A 20,066-nucleotide genomic window follows, 5' to 3' on the forward strand; every position below is an offset into this window, starting at 1 on the left:
TCGGGTTAGGGGAAACAGAAATATTTTTAATATTAATGGCCTAATTTTTTTTTTTATAAATACAAGATTTTGAAGGGATCCTCTTTAACCTTATTTTGTTGCACTCTTGACTTCTGATGTTTATTAAAAAACATTAATCTTAAATTCATAACGCAATCATTTTAAGTTTTGTGAAGCAGTTCGTTGTTTGAAAATTGGAAAACATTTTATTTTTAAATACCCAGGGGCAAAGATTGTTTTGAAAGAAATAATTTTGAAAAAGGCATTGTTGCTCAACACAACTATAAGCATTTTATTTTGCTTCATACCCAGCAGCAGAGAGATTTACAAAGATTTTAATAAATGCTTAACACTATATTACATTACCAATAGATCCACAACCTAACACCAGAACCCCTAGCTGACCCAGGGGCCATCACACCATGCATTTAATATGTTTGCTGAATTAAATAGAGTAGAGAATAATAAATAGAGTAGAGAATAATACCGTATAACAGGTATTTTCTGCCGTTGTCCAATTTTTGCGGAATTTTGCGAATAGGACAAATCCGCAAAAATTACAATTGCAAAATATTTTTCAATATTCATATAGATATTTTGTATATGCAATTATGATAAGTGGTGCGTGTGTCTGACAGGGTTCTCATTAACGCAAGAACCTGCGTACTGGACGCAGCAAAATTATTTGGAACGCAAGGTTTTTAAAAGCGATGCGTCCGCAGACTCATGAGTGGTCATATCCTCGTTAGCAAGAAAATTCGGGTGTCATCGAAATTCGAAGATTTTAGATGTTAGGATTTATCCAAAACATATTGAATCAGAACCTTCCTGTAAATAATATCATAAGTTGATACAAAAACATCTTTACTTGTACCTATTTCGCAATTATTAATCCAAACTCCGATAGCTGCAAACAACACATGGTAGCTTTTCTTGTTTAAACACTTTTTTTAATCTTGTGTTTTATATTGAGACAATAATTACTGCTTGTATACACAGTGTGGCTTGATCGTCTCGTGAATTTCACCTAATGCAGACGACTGACAGGATTAGTTACGGCTCAATGCACATGACACCTGTGATTGTTAACTGTCAACTTTAGGGTACTAGATTATGCAATTGTTTGTTTTAGCTTAAAATATTAACACCAAATTAATTTTGATGGCAGTTAATTAGAAGCGTATTTTAGAATATGGCTTGGATGCATTTATTATCATTATCTATATATTTAAATATTTTAATAAATCGCATAAAACGTCTGTTAGAATAAAGATTTGTATTGTTGTTTGGGTGGACTGACACTGCATTAATTCATTGCAACTGGTATTCGAAATATTTTTACAAAAAATAACTAAAAGATAGTAGTTTAATTAAGCTTAATAGCTTAATACCAGTTCTCATACAGCTTTGATCAATATGTCTTAATGAATTTATAAACATAAACATGACAGCGTTCTGATAATTCATAAAGTTTAGTGATCGGACCCCGTAAATAAATTTTTGCAGTATAGTGCAACCGCAGAAATTGAAAACGCAGAAATTAATTTGCTACCTTTTAGGGGTTAAATCGCAGAAATTTCCAACCGCAGAAAATACCCGTTATACGGTACTTTTTCACCATATTTACCCTAAAACTCTGACCATGGGGCCATGAATATCACAAATGATAGAGGGCTCAATGTTTATTACAATCATGTCAACAGTTTGATTTCCAGGAGTCCCACCCTTCAAGCACAGAAAGGGGGAAGGGTTAGGGACCATGAAATTCAAAATTAATGTTTCACTTTCACGCTCCAAACTCCTAACATATAACTGGATTTGAATAAATTGAATCTACACTACCTGAGGATGCTTCCATATAAATATGACCAATCATAGCTTTGCTGTTCTTGAGAAGAAGATTTTTCCTATATATTCCTATGTAAGACTTTTATTGTGATCCAGTCCTACCCCCAGGGGTCATGATTTGATCAAATTTGAATCTACACAACCTAAGGATACTTCCATTTGAATATGACCAATCAAGGCTTTGCTGTTCTCGAGAAGATTTTTAAAATTTTTCCTATATATTCCTATGTAAAATTTTGATTGTCCATTGTGGTCCCGCCCTACCCCGGGATATTTGATTTGAAAAAAACTTGAATCTATTCTACCTGAGGATATTTTCATACTTTAGTTTCATTTTTGCTGGCCCAGTTGTGGTTCTTGAGAAGATTTTTAAGAGATGCCATTAATTTTTAAATTATCTCCCCTTGGAAGAGGGCGTGGTACTTCATTAGAACAAATTTGAATCCCTTTCACCCAAGGATACCTTTTGGTAAGTTTGGTTGAAATTGGCCCAGTTGTTCTTGAGAAGAAATCAAAAATGTGAAAAGTTTACAGATAGACGGACAGCTGGATGGACAGGTGCACACTGGACAACATGTGATCAGAAAAATTCAGTTGAGCCTTTGGCTCAGGTGAGCTAATAAACAGTTAATTAACAAATGCATTTAAACTATGATTAGATTTTTTAAAAGTTGAATTAAGTGGCATTTAAGTGTCATTTTGTAGGTACCTTGGCCTATCCTAGTGGTACAGGGGACATGACATTGTACAGGGGACATGACATTAGGGTTCTTCTTGGGTATTTACTTATGGTTTGTGTATTGAAATACACAATAAACCATTAACTTTTTATACATCATAAAAATACAATCTCTGCCTCTGAACTATGCATGCATAATTTAGCTGAAATAAGTGAATTTAATTTACCGGTAGATTTTTACCTTGGTTTAATAGCGCTATACTGTACCTATTTAAGACAATTAAAGTGTTAATTTGCCCTTCAAAACTTTTTTTTGTAGTTTACAAGTGCATATAAACCATATTTAGAATAATTAAGGTTGTATATGGTGACCTATGGGTTCCTAGTGGTATCCTTGTGGTTCCTTGTGGTATCCTTGTGGTACCTTGTGGTTCCTTGTGGTAAAAAGACGTACCCTCCGCTACATAAGTGTTGAGCGATTTATAAAATCTATTTTCATATTTGAAAGCATCTATTCTAATGATGTTTTTAAGCTGTTTAATGTTATCTACGAATATACTAAATCAGGTAAAAAAAAAAAACTGTTGTTAAATTTTTTAAATTTAAACATGCATGACTTCCAGATCAAAGATTTACATTACCATATTCAATGAGAGAGATGGGTACAGCACTCCTCCCCCCCCCCCCCCCCCCGCATTTGATTTTTCTTTTTCTTTCTTACTCTCTTCTTCTTTTTTTTGTTTAACTTGTATATATATTCTCAGTTAAATCCACAGATAAAATCACAAAATTAAATTATTTATATGTATTTTACATACACATTCACACCTAAATGACTTATGTGAGCATATTTGGTATAAACTGACATAAATATAGGATAAATGCTGGGGAAGAGTGGACTGAATAACATGCTGCCTCAAACGCTGGAAATGTATGTATATGTCTATAATACATAACAAGAGGCCCAAGGGCCTTAACGGTCACCTGAGTATAATACAACAATTTAAAGGATGCAAAGAGTATAAAATGAACTGAAAGGTGAAGCTTTGTTGCCCAAAAGCAAGAAAAATAGGGTGATCAGGATCAACAAAATAATTAGTCTTAATATTCATTAACAGTTCATATTTACATTTCCAATGTCTTTGTGCGAGATAAAATTACAAATTGTAAAAATACTTTATTTCTACATAAATCTACTGGTTCATCAATAGGCGCGGTTAAAAAAAACACGTGCGGGGCGGGACAAATAGAGACAGAAGCGGGGCTATTAGCACGGGAATTTGCAGAATCAGGAGCATGTAAATATAAGGAATAACTGTCTTATTTTTTGGATTCATGACGATGATCGATCGATTGGCTTGCATGATAATTTTATGCATAAACGCCTTTGGCTTTTATGCAAATTATCACGCAAGCCACTCGATTGATCACATCATGAATCCAAAAAATAAGACAGTTATTCCTTAAGTAGATTAGGTTCTAACCTGTTCCCCATTTATCACAATCCAGTATATAACAAATTATCAATGCTTCTGTACTATTTTAATCTCTTGTTGAAATTTCTTTAATTGGCCTCTCTTGGTCTTTGATGAACATATAATAAGACAAGTTTTTTTTGACTCATTTTTATTTATCTACCACTTACAAGTCTACCTGATCATTAAAACTAAGAAAGTACTTTTTGTATCATACAATAAAAATTCTTGCATAATTCTCTGTTCTATTTACCTTTCAAGTACATTATTTACAGTGATTAATTATCAAAAGTAAATGGCAAAGGGGAGTAACTCCTCTCAGTAGAATACAAATTAATAGAGCGCCAGGACCAGAACACTTAACTAAATGGTCCAGATGTTCAAAAATCTGGTAAAAATACCCTTCCTTATAAAAACTTTTACTCTGTTTGCCTCAGATATGCCCAGGTGCAGAGAAGATTTTTAAAGAAATAATGCATTTTTACTAAAGATTCACCATATTATCAATAGAGCCCCCCCCCCCCCCCCCCCCACCGAGAAACACCAGAGCCTCTGACCCTGCGACCATAAGTTTGCTCATCATAACTAATCACTTTGTTTATCTACTTAACACTAAGGAGAAAACAGGATTATTTAAACGAAATAAAGCATTTTCACTATATTATCAAGAGCCCCACCCTTACACCAGCACATCTGACCCATGGGTCATGAAATCATGAAATTCACTACTCTGGAAGAAGCACTCTTGCTCATCATAACTATACACTTAGCTTCTTTGCTTTTTAACCAGAAGTAGAAAAGAATATTTTCAAAGAAATTTTGCTTTTTCACTTTATAATCAATAGAAGCCCCCCCCCCCCCCCAACCCTTGAACCTGGGGTCATGAAATTCACAATTTTGGAAGAGGCATCCTTGCGTATCATAACAATGTACTTAGTTTGTTTATATAATACACAGGGGCAGGGAAGAAGATTTTCAAAGAAATAATTCACCTTCACTATAGGATTCATATAGCCCCGCCCTAGCACCAGAACCCCTGACCCCGGGACCATGAATTTCACAATTTTGGTAGAGGGCTCAATGCTTATTACAATCATGCCAACAGTTTGACTGCTTGATGTCCAGTAGTAAAGAAGAAGATTTTTAACGATTGCATTAATTTTGATGGTTTTGGCCCCACCCCTCAGCCCCCAGGGGGGCAGGGGCCACGAATTTCACAATTTTTGTTCCCCTTCACCCATAGATGCTATATGCCAAAATTAGTTGAAATTGGTTCACTGGTTCCAGAGAAGAGGCTGAAAATGTTCAAAAGTTTACGACCGACGAACGACGCACGCCGCACGACGACGGACGAAAAGAGATAGCAATAGGTCACTTGAGTAACTCAGGTGACCTAAAAATGGGATTAAAAAAAATAAATGTTGACCATTATTTAAACAATACAGTTCTTCAGTAAATACACTAACCCACCTCCACCCCACCCCCGCTTTCTGGCCGTGAAGAAGTGAAGTGATGTCGTTGGACCAGACTATGCACAGGTCTAGAGTTTTCAAAAATATTACGAGGTATAAGAACAATACCTGACCAATGTAATGCCCTGTTCACACGGATAGTTTAATTCGCAGTAAATTAATGCGAAGTAAAATGATGCGAATTAAACTAATGCGAATTAAATTGCGTTCACACGACAGCTAATGCGAAGTAAACTAATGCGAATTATAATTTTATTCCTACAACACGGCTATTCAGTGGGGCTATTATGACGTTATTTACAAATCACGTCACCTTATGCAGAGCAAATATACATTTGACATAATGTCAAAGTGTCTGTACACATTTTAGTGATTAACATAATTATGCCCCCGTATCGAAGATTCGGGGGTATATAGTTTCTGCCCTGTCCGTCCGTCTGTCTGTCTGTCTGTCTGTCTGTTTGTCCGCAAAAACTTTAACCTTGCCCATAACTTTTGATTGGTTGGAGCTATGGCTTTCATATTTCACATGTGTATTCCTTGTGATAAGAACTTTCTTTGGGTACCACCATATTTGACCTTTTGACCTTAACCTTGGAGTTTGACCCAGTTTTGCAAAATTTTACTAAACTTTAACCTTGGCCATAACTTTTAAACGGTTGACGCTAGGGCTTTCATACTTCACATTGTAATCCTTGTAACAAGGCCTTTCTTTGGATACCAATAACTTTGACCTTTTGACCTTGACCTGGGAGTTTGACCTAACTTTGAAAAACTTCAACCTTGGTCATAACTTTTGAACGGTTGGTGCTAGGGCTTTCATACTTCACATGTGTAATCCTTGTGACGAACCTCCCTTTGGATACCAACAACTTTGACCCTTTGATCTTGACATTGGAGTTTGACCTACTTTTGGAAACTTTAACCTTGGCCATAAATTTTGAACGGTTGGTGCTAGGTCTTTCATATTTCACGTGTGTAATCCTTGTGACAAGACCTTCATTTGAATACCAACAACTTTGACCCTTTGACCTTGACATTGGAGTTTGACCTACTTATGGAAAACTTTAACCTTGGCCATAACTTTTTAACAGATGGTGCTAGGGCTTTCATAGTTCACATGTGTAATCCTTGTGACAAGACCTTCATTTGAATACCAACAACTGTGACCCTTTGACCTTGACATTGGAGTTTGATCTACTTTTTGAAAACTTTAACCTTGGCCATAATTTTTGAATGGTTGATGCTTCGGTTAAATACTTCAAATATGTAGTCCTTGTGACTAGACCTTCATTTGAATACCAACAACTCCGACTCTTTGACCTTGACCTTGGAGTTTGACCTACTTTTGTAAAACTTTAACCTTGGCCATAACTTTTGAACTGTTGGTGCTAGGGCTTTCATAATTCACATATATAATCCTTGTGACAAAACCTTTCTTTGGATACAAACAACTTTGACCCTTTGTCCTTGACATTGGAGTTTGACCTACTTTTGTAAAACTTTAACCTTGGTTATAACTTTTGAAAGATTGGTGCTTTGGCTTTCATATTTCACCTGTGTATTTCTTGGGAGAAGGCCTTTCCTTGGGCACCATTAATTTTGACCATTTGACCTTGATGTTTGACATTCTTTTGAAAAAACGTTAACCTTTTCCATATCTATTCAATGGTTGCTGCTAGGGCTTTCATATTTCACAGGTATATTCCTCGAGACAAGACCTTACTTTGGGTACCAACATATTTGATCTGCATTTGAGAAAGTTTAACCTTTGCCATAAGTTGCCATACGGGGGCATCAGTGTTTCACAAACACATCTTGTTTCCCTTTGTTTTCCACTCAAAATAGCACAAGTACCTATATTTGACCATCGACATGTGGCCTGTGACTTAATTCTGCCCTTACGCATGCGTCAAAATTTAATTCGAATTAGCTTCGCTTAGCGTTCACACGGAGCTAATGCGAAGTAATTTAATGCGCAGTAAACTAATTCGAATTAAACTAATTTGCATTAAATTCTCCGTGTGAACTTATTTTTAATTCGAATTAAACTCTCCATGTGAACAGGGCATTAATTTTGATATATCCGTAAAAAGAAAAGACGCGACTAAATTGTGGAGGCGACGCAAGCAAATTTATTTCAAATCAATTTCATTATCATTATCAAGTATCAAAATGTTACATAAAATATTCTTAAATCTTATTCTGCAGTAATAAATATGCTGTGAAAATATAGCAGGCGCGGATCCAGGAATTTTCTCTTGGAGGGGGGTGTGAGGGGGTCCACCCCAGTCAACAACAACAAAAAATCAATCTAGAAATTTCTTGTATCAACCACAGGCATTTGGATCGCTTATATCCGACTTTTAAAAAATTGGGTGTATAAAAGAGATATTTTTTAATTATATGATTGAATAATACCCATCTCTCTGATTGACTGAGATCCAATAATGTTAGAAAAATACTACGTTATATTGACCTGCACGTGACCTTCCAGGTTAATATAAGGAATTATTTATTCTACATTGGACCTAAAATAGATAGGGAAATTCCAAATTGACGCAAATAGTTTTGGAAAGTTATTTCACTTGCACCTGACTTCCAGTCATATGAACATAACATTAAGGCACATAGATTCTTGAGTGAGAGGTAGGGTGGGTGGGTGGGGGGGGGGGGTTGCAGGAGGCCTCCCCCCCCCCTCCCCACCTTTTGAGAATGTGAAGTTTTAATTAAATTTTAAGGATAATTTTTTTTAAATTCAACGAAACCCCCCCCCCTCCCCTCGTTTATGGACCTTTACATCCCACCAAATAAAATTCTGAGTTGGGAGAATTCTCTTCCTTTGAGGGAGGGGGGGGGGGGGGGCTAGTAAAAGATTTGTTTTCAGATAAGTTGTCATTTTTTTCCTTTTAATCCCCCTTTTTCAAAATCAATCCTATGTATGTGCCTGACATTTATGTTTTCTACATTGCACCTAAACTAGAACTAAAAATTCCCAATTAATACAAATGTTTTTTTTAACCCGTTTCTCTCATTATGTTCGGCTAGTACTTCAGTAGATGTGAACAAGTAAGATGGCATTGATTGCTTAATGAGTGTGTGTCATTTAATCATTGAATCATATAATAAAACAATTATTGCTGTATATTGTATATTAACACCTTAATTTTTTTTAAAGCGATCTAAGGGCCTGTGGTATCAACGTATCAAACCCAGAAAATTTCTTGTCAAGCAAGTCAAAAACTACGAAAGCCTATTAGGATCAAACTACGGTAAAAAAAAATTTAAAAGGCGTTATAACGCCTTTTTTAAAAAGGCGTTATAACGCGAAAAAAGGCGTAATAACGCCTTTTGAAAAGGCGTTATAACGCGGAAAAGGCGTAATAACGCAAATAAAGGCGTAATTACGCCTTTCCAAAAGGCGTTATAACGCGAAAAAAGGCGTTATTACGCCTTTCCAAAAGGCGTTATAACGCGAAAAAAGGCGTTATTACGCCTTTCTAAAAGGCGTTATAACGCCTTTCTAAAAGGCGTTATTACGCCTTTCCAAGAGGCGTTATTACGCCTTTCTAAAAAGCGTTTTGCCTTTCTAAAAGGCGTTATAACGCCTTTCCAAAAGGCGTTATAACGCCTTTCCAAAAGGCGTTATTACGCCTTTCCAAAAGGCGTTATTACGCCTTTCTAAAAGGCGTTATTACGCCTTTCTAAAAGGCGTTATTACGCCTTTCCAAAAGGTATTATTACGCCTTTCCAAAAGGTTTTATTACGCCTTTCCAAAAGGTTTTATTACGCCTTTCCAAAAGGCGTTATTACGCCTTTTAAAAAGGCGTTATTACGCCTCTTTTTTTCAATACATGACTTACTTAGCCCACCCTGGGGGCTGATTATAATTAGATTTCTAGGAAAAAAGATTTTTAAATGTGTAAAATATTTTCAGTGTTAAACCAACTTAGTCCTTCTCTGATGCCAGACGCTTCTACCAAGGTGTATGGATTTCAGAAATTTTGTTGAAGGCTAATTGCTCATTATACCTATGCAAATACTTTCCTGTTTTTTACCAAGAGGAGAGAAAAATATTTCAAATTTGACATGAATTTTTAATATGTGGCTAGCAAAGCCCAAAGCTGGTTCTGCCTATATCCTGGATTTTCAATAGTAGAGTGCTGACTTCTCTTAATATGCATGCAAAATGCAAACAACTGTCTGCGAGATGTGCAGGAATATAGAAAATACTATAATTTATAATATAATTTATAATATTAAAACTATAATCTAAATATTGCATAAATAAAGATGGCTTTGGTTCAATCTTTCATATATTTACTATTTTAAAATAACGCCTTTCCATTTTTGGATACAACTCCTTTTCAAACAGGCCGGTAGTACGAATGTGAGTGGGGGGGGGGGGGGGGTCCCCACCCCATTTTTGGGAGAATAGTCTTGCTATAGTTTAAATATAAAAAATCATTAATTGATTGCTTGGTCCCTCAACATTTTGTTGCAGTATGGTTAAACTCGGGCAAGTCATTGCATTTAAAAAAAGTTTTACCGAAAAATTAGAAAAAGTTTCCCCTCAAGTTTAGGCAGTTTATTTTTTTCGGGGGGGGGGGGTTCTTGTTTGTTTGTTTGCTTGTCAAGTTTATGGGAACCCCCCCCCCCCAAAGGCATAATAACGCCTTTTTGAAAGGCGTATTAATGCCTTTTAAAAAGGCGTAATAACGCCTTTTGAATAGGCGTAATAACGCCTTTTGGAAAGGCGTAATAACGCCTTTTGGAAAGGCGTAATAACGCCTTTTTTCGCGTTATAACGCCTTTTGGAAAGGCGTAATAATGCCTTTTAGAAAGGCGTAATAACGCCTTTTAGTAAGGGGTAATAACGCCTTTTAGAAAGGCGTAATAACGCCTTTTGGAAAGGCGTAATAACGCCTTTTTTCGCGTTATAACGCCTTTTGGAAAGGCGTTATTACGCCTTTTTTCGCGTTATAACGCCTTTTGAAAAGGCGTTATACGCCTTTTAATTTTTTTTTTTTTACCGTAGTTTGATCCTAATAGGCTTTCGTAAAAAAACAAAAAATATATATAAAATAATTAACTAAAACACAAAAAAAAACAAGAACAAACCAAACCAAAAACAAAACAACGAGTCGTAAAAAAGAAAAATTAAGTCGTAAATCCCATTCCCAAACGTGAAAAAAAAAACCTATTTCGTGGTGGTTATGGTGAGATCATCGTTTTCTAGGGGGGTGGGGGTCCAAAGTCATTTTTTATTTGCTTCACTATATACTTTCAATAACTCTGCAAATTCTAAGGGGGGGGGGGGGAGTCCGGATCCCCCGACCCCCTCTAGATCCGAGAATTTATTTGGTTTATTGCATGCCTCAGGCTTTTTAATACGTGAATGAAATAAAAGTGGTACAGAGGGTTCTAGAGAGAAAGATCTAGAGAGAGAGAGAGAGAAAGAGTATACATATAGACTTCCGCTGCAAGAAGCAGGAAAACAAAACAAGTAATCATCTGTATCCGTGTAAACACTTCTTGCTCTTAAGCTTGTAGACCACAAACTTAAAGCAAGGAAACGTCGATTAAATGTAGTTTATTTTACTTTTATTTTATTCACCGAATTAAGTAGTACATATTGATCTATCAAATATTTCTCCTTTCTTTTTCCTACCTTCAACCAGCGGTGGGTAAAAGTTTTTTGATTTACTATGGGGCGGTGTCAGAAAAACCAAAAATGTGGGGGGAAAAAGTAAAGATAAAAAGTAAAATATTGAAGTATAAAAGAGAGGAGGGGTTCTCTGCCTTGAGAGAGGGGTAAAAGAGCGCAAGTGAGGCTAATGTGACTAAGTCCAGAGGGTGGGAGTGACTGTATGCAAATTAAATTCTTATTTTCAGAAAATCAAATAAGAGTATCATAAATTTGAGTTTGATAAAATTCATATTTTTATTTTGAAAGGATAGTTGCAGGGACGAAATCTTATAGTTAGAATTAAATCATGAAATCCAATTATAAACTTAAGAAAGAGCATTAATTTGTACGGTTGGAAGATTTTACCTAAAGACCACGTCACTTTGTAGTAGAAGTGGTTTTTTTACGCAACAAGATGTGAAAAAGCCGCTGTACAACCCACTCGGTCTCACTTCTGTCAAATCGAAAACAGTTCATCCAAGCAATTTGAGGACTTTTAATTTCAAGCGAAATTTTAAAAAGGGAGCCTGTACAAGGATAGAAGAAACATTGATAACAAGAACGAAGGAACTGTGCGGGATAGAAGATGCTGAATTTTGGATGTTTTGTTTTTATTGCAATCTTACTCCAATTTGTGTGCTGTTTACCTGGGAAAACTGTCCAGTCTAACGGGTAAGTCTAATAAGAGAAAATATCACATAATACTATTAATCGACAATAACTCTCTCATATAACCAAAATAATAACATTATTATTTATAATAAATGTAATGAATATTGATCAATTAAGTATGGTATTGCTTAGGTATTTTTGGAATCTGGTTTCTTTATTGGCTATTTTGAATGACCTGTTAAGTAAAATTTGTCACTAGGATATCACCGAGGAATGGATTTGAAATTTCCTTTGTTTCTACGAATACTAAATATTGTCTTATGGCTGGGGATAGATCAGTCTGATTAAAATCCAACCTTCCACTAGCTCCTTTATTTTGATGGTCGCGTGGAACCATCAAAATAAAGGAGCTAGTGGAAGGTTGGATTTTAATGAGACTGAGAATAGATGAAAGTCAAATAAAATTTCATTTTAAATAAAAAAATTAACACTATGTCATCAGCAATAATGCACACAGGAAACGCAGTTACAATACGTAGGAGTGAATACTTGTAGACCCTCATAATATATATTTGTATTTTTAAGATGAATAGATTGATACCTAATTACCAATTAAATTCAGTGTACATATTAAACTGCAAGGTTCTCTCATACTGATAAAAATAAATGAAGTAATGCATCGATTAATGACTCATTGGTTGTGCTGGAGGTGTTTCCATAATTATATATACCCCCTTCCTAATTTGAGGGGTTGCACTGCAGATGAATTTAAATATCACCTTTCCTATTTCTAGATTAGTTATATCCCCTCCCTCGTTTTTCAATCTTAAAACTCAAAAATTGCTTATGCAACTGTTTTCTTTAAGTATATGTTAAAGGTATATATGCGTTCAAGTATATACATTTCTCAAATCCTGCGCCACGTTTTTACAAAAGAATTTATGACTAAGACCAAAATCTACTTTTGCAATTTATTCTTTACATTGATTAGATTAGATTTTAATGAAATAAGAAGGATGCAGTCATGTTATTTTATATAGGCATAATCTCACAAAATTATTAAGTTGACAGGATTAATTTAAAATGTTAATTTTTTAGACTTACTCTTGAGTTTTTTTTTTTTTTTTGTTTTTTTTTTTTTTATTTTTTTTTTTTTTTTTGTAGAGCCCATGTTAATCACAGTTATATAAATTGTATAGATTTGTATCTGTATATCAATGCAGACCCTTTGGAAGCAAGGGGGGGGGGGCAAAAATATACTTATTAATTGAAAAAAAACTGCTTATTTAGGTTGTACCCCTTTGAACTTTTGCAATGGAATTTTATTGTCATAGCCGACTTAAGAAAACTCCTCTTTAGGTCAAAAGGTGAAAGGCCAAGGTCAGTATAATTCATGTTGATTTTCGTTCATTTCGTGGTATTATGAAGAGACCCATGAATTCATATTCATGTCCAGAGAGAGAGATCGAGAGATCAAATCAAAACTTCTTTTTCCACCATGAAATCCAATCTTCATCCCAACCCAACCCTCAAATCACGAAAAATTTACCCCCAAGAAAATACCGTATACAGGGAAATTTTCGCCCCTTTCGCCCTACACACAAGTGGGCGAATTTAAAACGCAGCGAATTCAAAAAACACAGTATAATTTCTTTAACAGAATTGTGACTGGGCGAATTTAAAACAGGGCAACATTGTTTACAAGTGTGAAAGGGCGAAAATAACACGGGGCGAAAATAACACTGTATACAGTATGCGATTTTTCAGTATTGCGTAACATGTTTTCCAGGGGATAACTTTAGTTCTCACTGACCCTTTGCAATGAAACTGAGGTGCTGAATTTCTTTAGCTAATGAAATATCTATATTGATTTTTTGCCTTCGTTACATATTGGCATTCTATTTTTATGCCTACAGTTAGTTATCACAGATGTTGATACTCCCCCCTCTCCAAAAAAATATTCCTGACATTTACTGACATAATATTTCGTTACCTGCCTGTTTTTTATTGATACTTAGGGTTACTGTTTTGGTTATACCCACACTTTCTAAAGAAAGTTCGGTATTTTGTTTTTATCCTGGTCCGTTCGTCACACTTTCTTCTTCCTCAAACTACTCTTACATTTTTAAGTACAGTAAAACACGGTTAAAGCTAACAAGCTTATAATGAATTTGCGCTTACACCTTACAGCGAAGTGATTTTCATTCCCCATAGTTTTTAAAACGTATTGTGGCCTAAAGGACATAACGAATTACGTTTACAGCCAATCAAATTTGTTGGTCCCTTGCACTTCGCTATAAGCGTGTTTTACTGTAGTTGCCATCTCATCTTCTGGAATATGATCGGTGGTGCCTTGAACATGTGCAAAAAGATTTTGAAATTTTTATTCTCACTCTTGGGGTTAAATGGGGGCAAAAAAGAGTGTTTTTCCACAAAAACCTGGTTCCCTGTATTCATTTTACATTTTTTGGCAGTACCCAATTCTTAGTTTGGATTATGGTTGGAAGTGTCTTGTAGATGTGCAACAAGGTTTCGGTATTTCGATTTTGACCTTGGGAGCGATTGGGGTAAAAAAAAGAAAAAAAAAGTTTTTCTGTAAAAAACAAAACAAAAAAAAACTTGCTCCTCTGACATTTTTTTTACAGTAACCAACTCACCTTTTGGAATACAATTGATGGTGTCTTGTAGATGTGCAATAAGGTTTCTGAATTCCTGTTTTCACCCGGAGAAAGGGGAATAAAAACTTTTTTTTCTTTCTTTAAACAAAAATACGGTTCTCTGCTCTCCTCTTATATTTCTTGCAGTAGTCCAATAATATTTTGGAATACATTTGGGAGTGTCCTGTTGATGTGCAATAAGGTTTTAGAATTTCTATTTTCAACCTTAGGGGCGACTGTGGGTCAAAAAATGATATTTTTCTACAAAAACCTGGTTCTCTGAACTTCTATTACTTTTTTTGCAGTAACCAACTCACCTTTTTTAATATGATAGTGGTGTCCTATAGATGTGCGACAAGGTTTTCACCGGGGGATTGGGGGTCAAAAAACGTCTACAAAAGCGTTCTACAAAAACCTTGTTCCCTGAACTCCTCTTTCATTTTTCGCAGTAGCCAATTCATATTTTAAAATCGGGAGATCTTGTAGAAATGCAATAAGGTTTTGGATTAATTTCGATTTTCATCCTGGGGGATGACTTCGGGTCGAAAGGAGATTATTTTCCTTTTGTTTCTACAAAATAACTGGTGACACTGAATTGATAGGAACTACTATTATTACCAGATAAAATTCACACCCTGTACTATATATGAGTAATGAATTTAAGAAAGAAATGATAAGTTATAAAGGTTATATTTTTATACAAAGATTTAGGAGTTATAGAAGACTTCACGCCTGCATCGCAATTGGGGTGTCAGAATTTAACGAAACCTATCTTATATTAGGTGAAGGGGGGGGGGGGGTAGAGTTTTTTTTTTGTATAAATCTTCCAGTGGAACACTTAAAAGCTTACTATAGGAACTGCCTGTTTTTGTTTTTAAGGATCCCCATCTATACGCGTATATTTCACACCTAAAGTGCATACGTATTTTGATGAGTTAGAGTTATCTACCCTCGTATCTCTATATCAATACGATGCATTACTCCTTTTTTTTTTTTTTCAATTAAAGCATTCTTAACACCTTATTTATCCAAATGCACTCATTTTTATTTACACGTGTTTTCCGCAATCACCAGTACTCCGTTGTATTTGAACATTTTTCAGCTAGGGGTAAATGGTGGGTAATCTATGTTGATTATTAACAAGATAAAATCATTTTTCCCAGCTTTTTACGATATACTTTCTCTATGTGCCAAAAATATTTTTCTTTTAGTGCATTTATAGAGAGTCTTTTAAATTAATGGATAGAAAATCAAATACATCTATTTCTTATATATGAAATAGCAATAACTAGGAAAAACATTCGAAGACAAATTAAATCTTTGCCGTGAGTGTCCATGTACTCGCTTTTACTGATTAAGAACGACGTGACTAGACACAGGGGGACAAGGAAAACGTGACATCAGTGCAGTATAACTGACCGAGCTATAGGTCTATCCCTTCCGGACTAAAAAAAACTAATTTAAAACAGTCAAGTGTTCAAATAAAACTCTGCTCACTCGAATATTCCAGAACTATTGAAACATTCAGAAGATATACATTTTTAGGCAAATGGCATCAAAACAATTAATTATATTAGCGTCAGCAAAACAAGACTCGTGTACTTAGATTTAGGACATATAAAAATAATGCAAGGAGAAAAAAGTCGGACAGTGTTTTAATGGAATGTTTGGAGTTTTGCACTTAACCTTGTGGTTAGAAGGTGTACAATAGTTAATATAACAGGCCGATAAAGGAGAGATATGCCCCATAATTGGAGTATGTCACCAAGCAGCCACTTATTTTTGTTTTAATTAGTTCAAGTACCTTTCTCTGTTTCGTCACAGAGCTGTCTAGAGGTCACAAAAGCCACGTGTCTATATTTGACACCAAGAAAAAAAGACTTACCGGGGTACAACTAAATTTTGAAGGAAATATTGTATTCTAATCAGTCTCGGCGGCTTATCAGATGGGAAAAATGCATTTATAGACCACTAAGGAAACCACAATCGACATGTGAACTCTTTTGTTAAAAATACCCATCTCTCAAGTCGTGCTGAGGACCCATGCTACTTTTTTCCACAAACTGGATACAAATAAAATATATATACAAATGTATTCAGATAAACAAAATGAATTCCATGAAAACTTTTAAAACCTGCATGGAAGGGGACAAACAGGACCCCCCCCCCCCCCCGATGATGCATTTTGTTATAATTCTAATGATCTTTATTTCGGGAAATTAATGCCAATCTGATAAAGTTTTCTTACCAAAGACTTTTTTTTAAATTATCAATTTTCTTTCTAACAGAAGACATGTCTGCACGTATAAAACTGGTAGAATAGAAATGGTACCCACGCGACAGACTTACAGAAGGCCATTTCACAATCCTCGACTGTGCTCGAATAATGATACCTGTGTCAACTCCACAAGGTGCCCAGCAATTGTCAAAGCATGAACAGTTCTGAGAAAAATATAAGACTCGATCCAATGTTCTCATTTTCCTTACCCACTTTGTCTTTTATCTGTATCTTGATTTAGGGTGTACATGAGGATAGCCTATCGCACGGTGTTTTATAAAAGAGTGGTGCAAGGTGAACATAAACGGTGTTGTCCAGGGTGGACGAAGAAAAACCCGCGAGACCTGGCTTGTTTGGCACGTAAGAAGAAATCTAAAAAATAGACTTTTTATAATTAAATTATTTTAATGTTACAAAATATAACGGACTTGGACTAGGTCTTTCCATCGAAGTAAATGTCTTCGTGAATAATCATTGCTTTATTTTCAGCAATATGCAGATATGGATGTAAAAACGGCGGAATCTGTGTGGGCCCAAACGAATGTGAATGTCCCCCATATTACACAGGTCATCGATGTGAAAAAGGTACGGCATCACGACGGCCAATGTATAAACCAAATGTTCCTTTATTTTGCATCCATGCAGAATAAGTAAGCATGATTTTTTTCTCTTATTTGTCTACTGCAGATGTAGACGAATGTTTAACTGGAAGAAGTAGCTGCCAACAGATCTGTAAAAATACCATTGGGGGATACGAATGTGGCTGCTTCCATGGGTTTAAATCACTAAATAAATACAAGTGTGAATGTGAGTTTTACTACTTATCCAATCTGATAGTAATTCATGTGGTTGTTACATTACCCCTGCTTATAAAATCATGCGTCTTTTTCAGTTTGTCCTTTGTGCTTACCACCTATAGAGGAAATGATGAATAAAATCACTGATTTACAAGGACAGCTTAACAAAGTAGAAAAAGAGAAAGTAAGCATTTTCCAATCAATCCAATATGTTAGAATTATTTACATAATGCCATTACACTGCCCCCCCCCCCCCCCCCCCAAATATTTCGTAAAAACGTTGCATTTTTAATCTCTAAGATTTTTTTTCTAGGATGAGATGCGTGGTAATTTTTCTGTTCTGGAGGGATATTATAATGATGCCATCACCCAAGTAGAGGAATTAAAATCTGCTTCGTCATCGACCACCGTACCACCGCGCACTACAACAGATGACCTGTATGACTTCGACATTATTTCCTCTCTCAGTGATCAGATTTCTCAGTTAGAGGAGAGAATTGGGTCGTGTGAGTACATTTTCTTTTTAATACAATTTGGGTCCCTATCACCATAAGTACCATCTACCACTATTTTTTTTATTCAAAGAGAAAGGAATTATCGTACATGCACATGCATGACTAGCTTATTAATATAACCCAATGATGTTAAGTGTAGCTCTCCAGTTAATTTGGTCCTCTTGTTTCTGACATTGAGAATGTCAAGAAAAAGTATCTTAATTAGTCCCGAGAAAATAATTACTTGTCAAAACTCTGACAAATCCATTTGGAATTTAACCAGTTATTTCAACCGACGCAATCAATGCTGCATTTCCCAAACTATTTGCTGTAGTAAAGTATTTTATTTAAACAAGCATGAACATTTTACGGTTATATTACAGGTGACTGTGGCAATTCAGGAAGGAGGTCGAGATATAGATACGGTGGCTGATGGTTATATGGTTATCTTAATGCCTTAATACAGAGTTTGTCATATAAAAGGCAGTGGAACTAAACACGAGCAAGTACATGTACCTGTTCCCACTACATTTTGGTTGACTTTTGATTTTCTTTTTGACTTGAAAAAAAAGTCTTACAGGAATCAAGGCTTATAAATTAAAATAGATATTACTACGCATTTTAAAGAGACTTTAGAACTTTTTTTTCTGTTTCAAATCATGTTATTTATGAGACTTCTAAAATATGTGTCCTTGACAAACAGATTTTTTTCTGTTCAGGTTAACACCGCTACTTTGAAGTAAAATTTCAGGAGGATGTCTTTATGTGTTATTCTGATGAATGGTATTAAAATATATCCAGATTATCTATATGTATAGTGCTGCATTTATATCCTGGTTAATAATGTGTCATACTAAGCAAGAAATATAGTGTATTACAAATCACAAGCAAGTCTGGATATATACACTAGTATTAACTATTTATTTAATTAGGTTTCATTTTTGTTGTATTTTGAACCCATGCATTGAGTACCATAAATCAATTAACAAATGTATATTGCTTTTAGTTTTTAATTTGATATAATATATACAAGATTTTGCAATTGAATTAAACATAAATTTTATTTAAAAATATAAAAACTTTTCCTTATTCTTCCCGTGTGATGAGAAGTTGAGATTCTGTACATAGATGAACCAGCAACCATGTAACGAAATTTAAAAAATATAGCACCATAAAGTGAGGTATCTATTCGTGATAGAGTCTACAGATCAAATTCTGACAATTAATGAATAGAAGTGGACAGGACAGAAAATAAGCTAATTATAGAGCACAAGTACAGGTAAGTAAAGCTAAATCAGAACATTTTGCATCAATGAAAAGGAATGTGCCAGTAAGAATAAAATTCTTCATCAATGTTCACAATTCAGTAAATTATTACAAAAAAATAACTTTACTCTCGAGTAGACTCAGACTATACCTAATTCTTAGTATTTGGTAGTTAAAAAACCCCCCAGATTAATAAGGCTTTCCTTATCTGACAACATACAATGTGCACCCTCATATTTTCACTTTTTTTTTTGCCCAAATAGATAAGTAATGTTTAGACATAGTTTAAATTTAACCAAAGCACTTATGTGAAATTAATTAGATAAATCCAATTTTAAATAAGAGTAAATGGGCAAAAGGAAAACAAAAGAAAGTTAACATTCCCTAGTAAACAGCTGTTTCTATCAAAACAAAAATGTTGGTAATATCTATTAAAAAAGCATGACTATTTACAATGTAACATGAAAAGTAAAGATAAAATGTTAGCACATGATTGGTGAGCAAAATACAATGTTATAGTTTCTTTGCTGGTGCAACATAAAAAAGGATTTCTAAGGGTTTCGTGGATTTCTTGAGAGTTGTGTCCCCTGACTTTATGATTTGTGTCTTCAGATGATATCACTTTTTATCGCAGGCCTGGTTATGGTAGTATACGGAGTTCTGTTTCATTGGAGGACTCTCAGGATCCTGTAAAAGTTTGATTCAACAATTTAATGAGTTTCTAAACTTTGAAAATTTTGATGAAACAACTGACTCTTTATTAAGTTTTCTTGACTAGCCTGAGATTGCAATATACTTA

At 34.9% G+C, this 20,066-nt stretch overlaps 2 protein-coding genes across 2 annotated transcripts in view; one reads left to right on the forward strand and one right to left on the reverse strand.

Annotated features, from left to right (window-relative positions):
• Positions 1-11,645: 11,645 nt before the first annotated feature.
• LOC133172929 (epidermal growth factor-like protein 8) lies at positions 11,646-19,080 on the forward strand. Its single transcript, XM_061307781.1, has 8 exons — positions 11,646-11,835; positions 16,721-16,843; positions 16,952-17,070; positions 17,200-17,295; positions 17,398-17,517; positions 17,603-17,691; positions 17,821-18,013; positions 18,385-19,080. The coding sequence occupies exons 1-8, from the start codon at positions 11,750-11,752 to the stop codon at positions 18,432-18,434; spliced, it is 876 nt and encodes a 291-aa protein (XP_061163765.1). The 5' UTR covers positions 11,646-11,749; the 3' UTR covers positions 18,435-19,080.
• LOC133173938 (uncharacterized protein K04H4.2-like) overlaps positions 18,994-20,066 on the reverse strand; it is a 51,810-nt gene continuing 50,737 nt past the window's right edge. The window contains exon 45 of the mRNA XM_061309004.1: positions 18,994-19,954. Within this exon, the coding sequence (XP_061164988.1) occupies positions 19,886-19,954 (69 nt within the window). The 3' untranslated portion in view covers positions 18,994-19,885. The remainder of the gene's footprint in view (positions 19,955-20,066) is intronic.

This window comes from Saccostrea echinata, unplaced genomic scaffold (genome assembly GCF_033153115.1).
Source record: "Saccostrea echinata isolate AGI-Se365-2 ecotype Australia unplaced genomic scaffold, CSIRO_AGI_Sech_v1 ptg000056l, whole genome shotgun sequence".
Taxonomy (NCBI): Eukaryota; Metazoa; Mollusca; class Bivalvia; order Ostreida; family Ostreidae; genus Saccostrea; species Saccostrea echinata.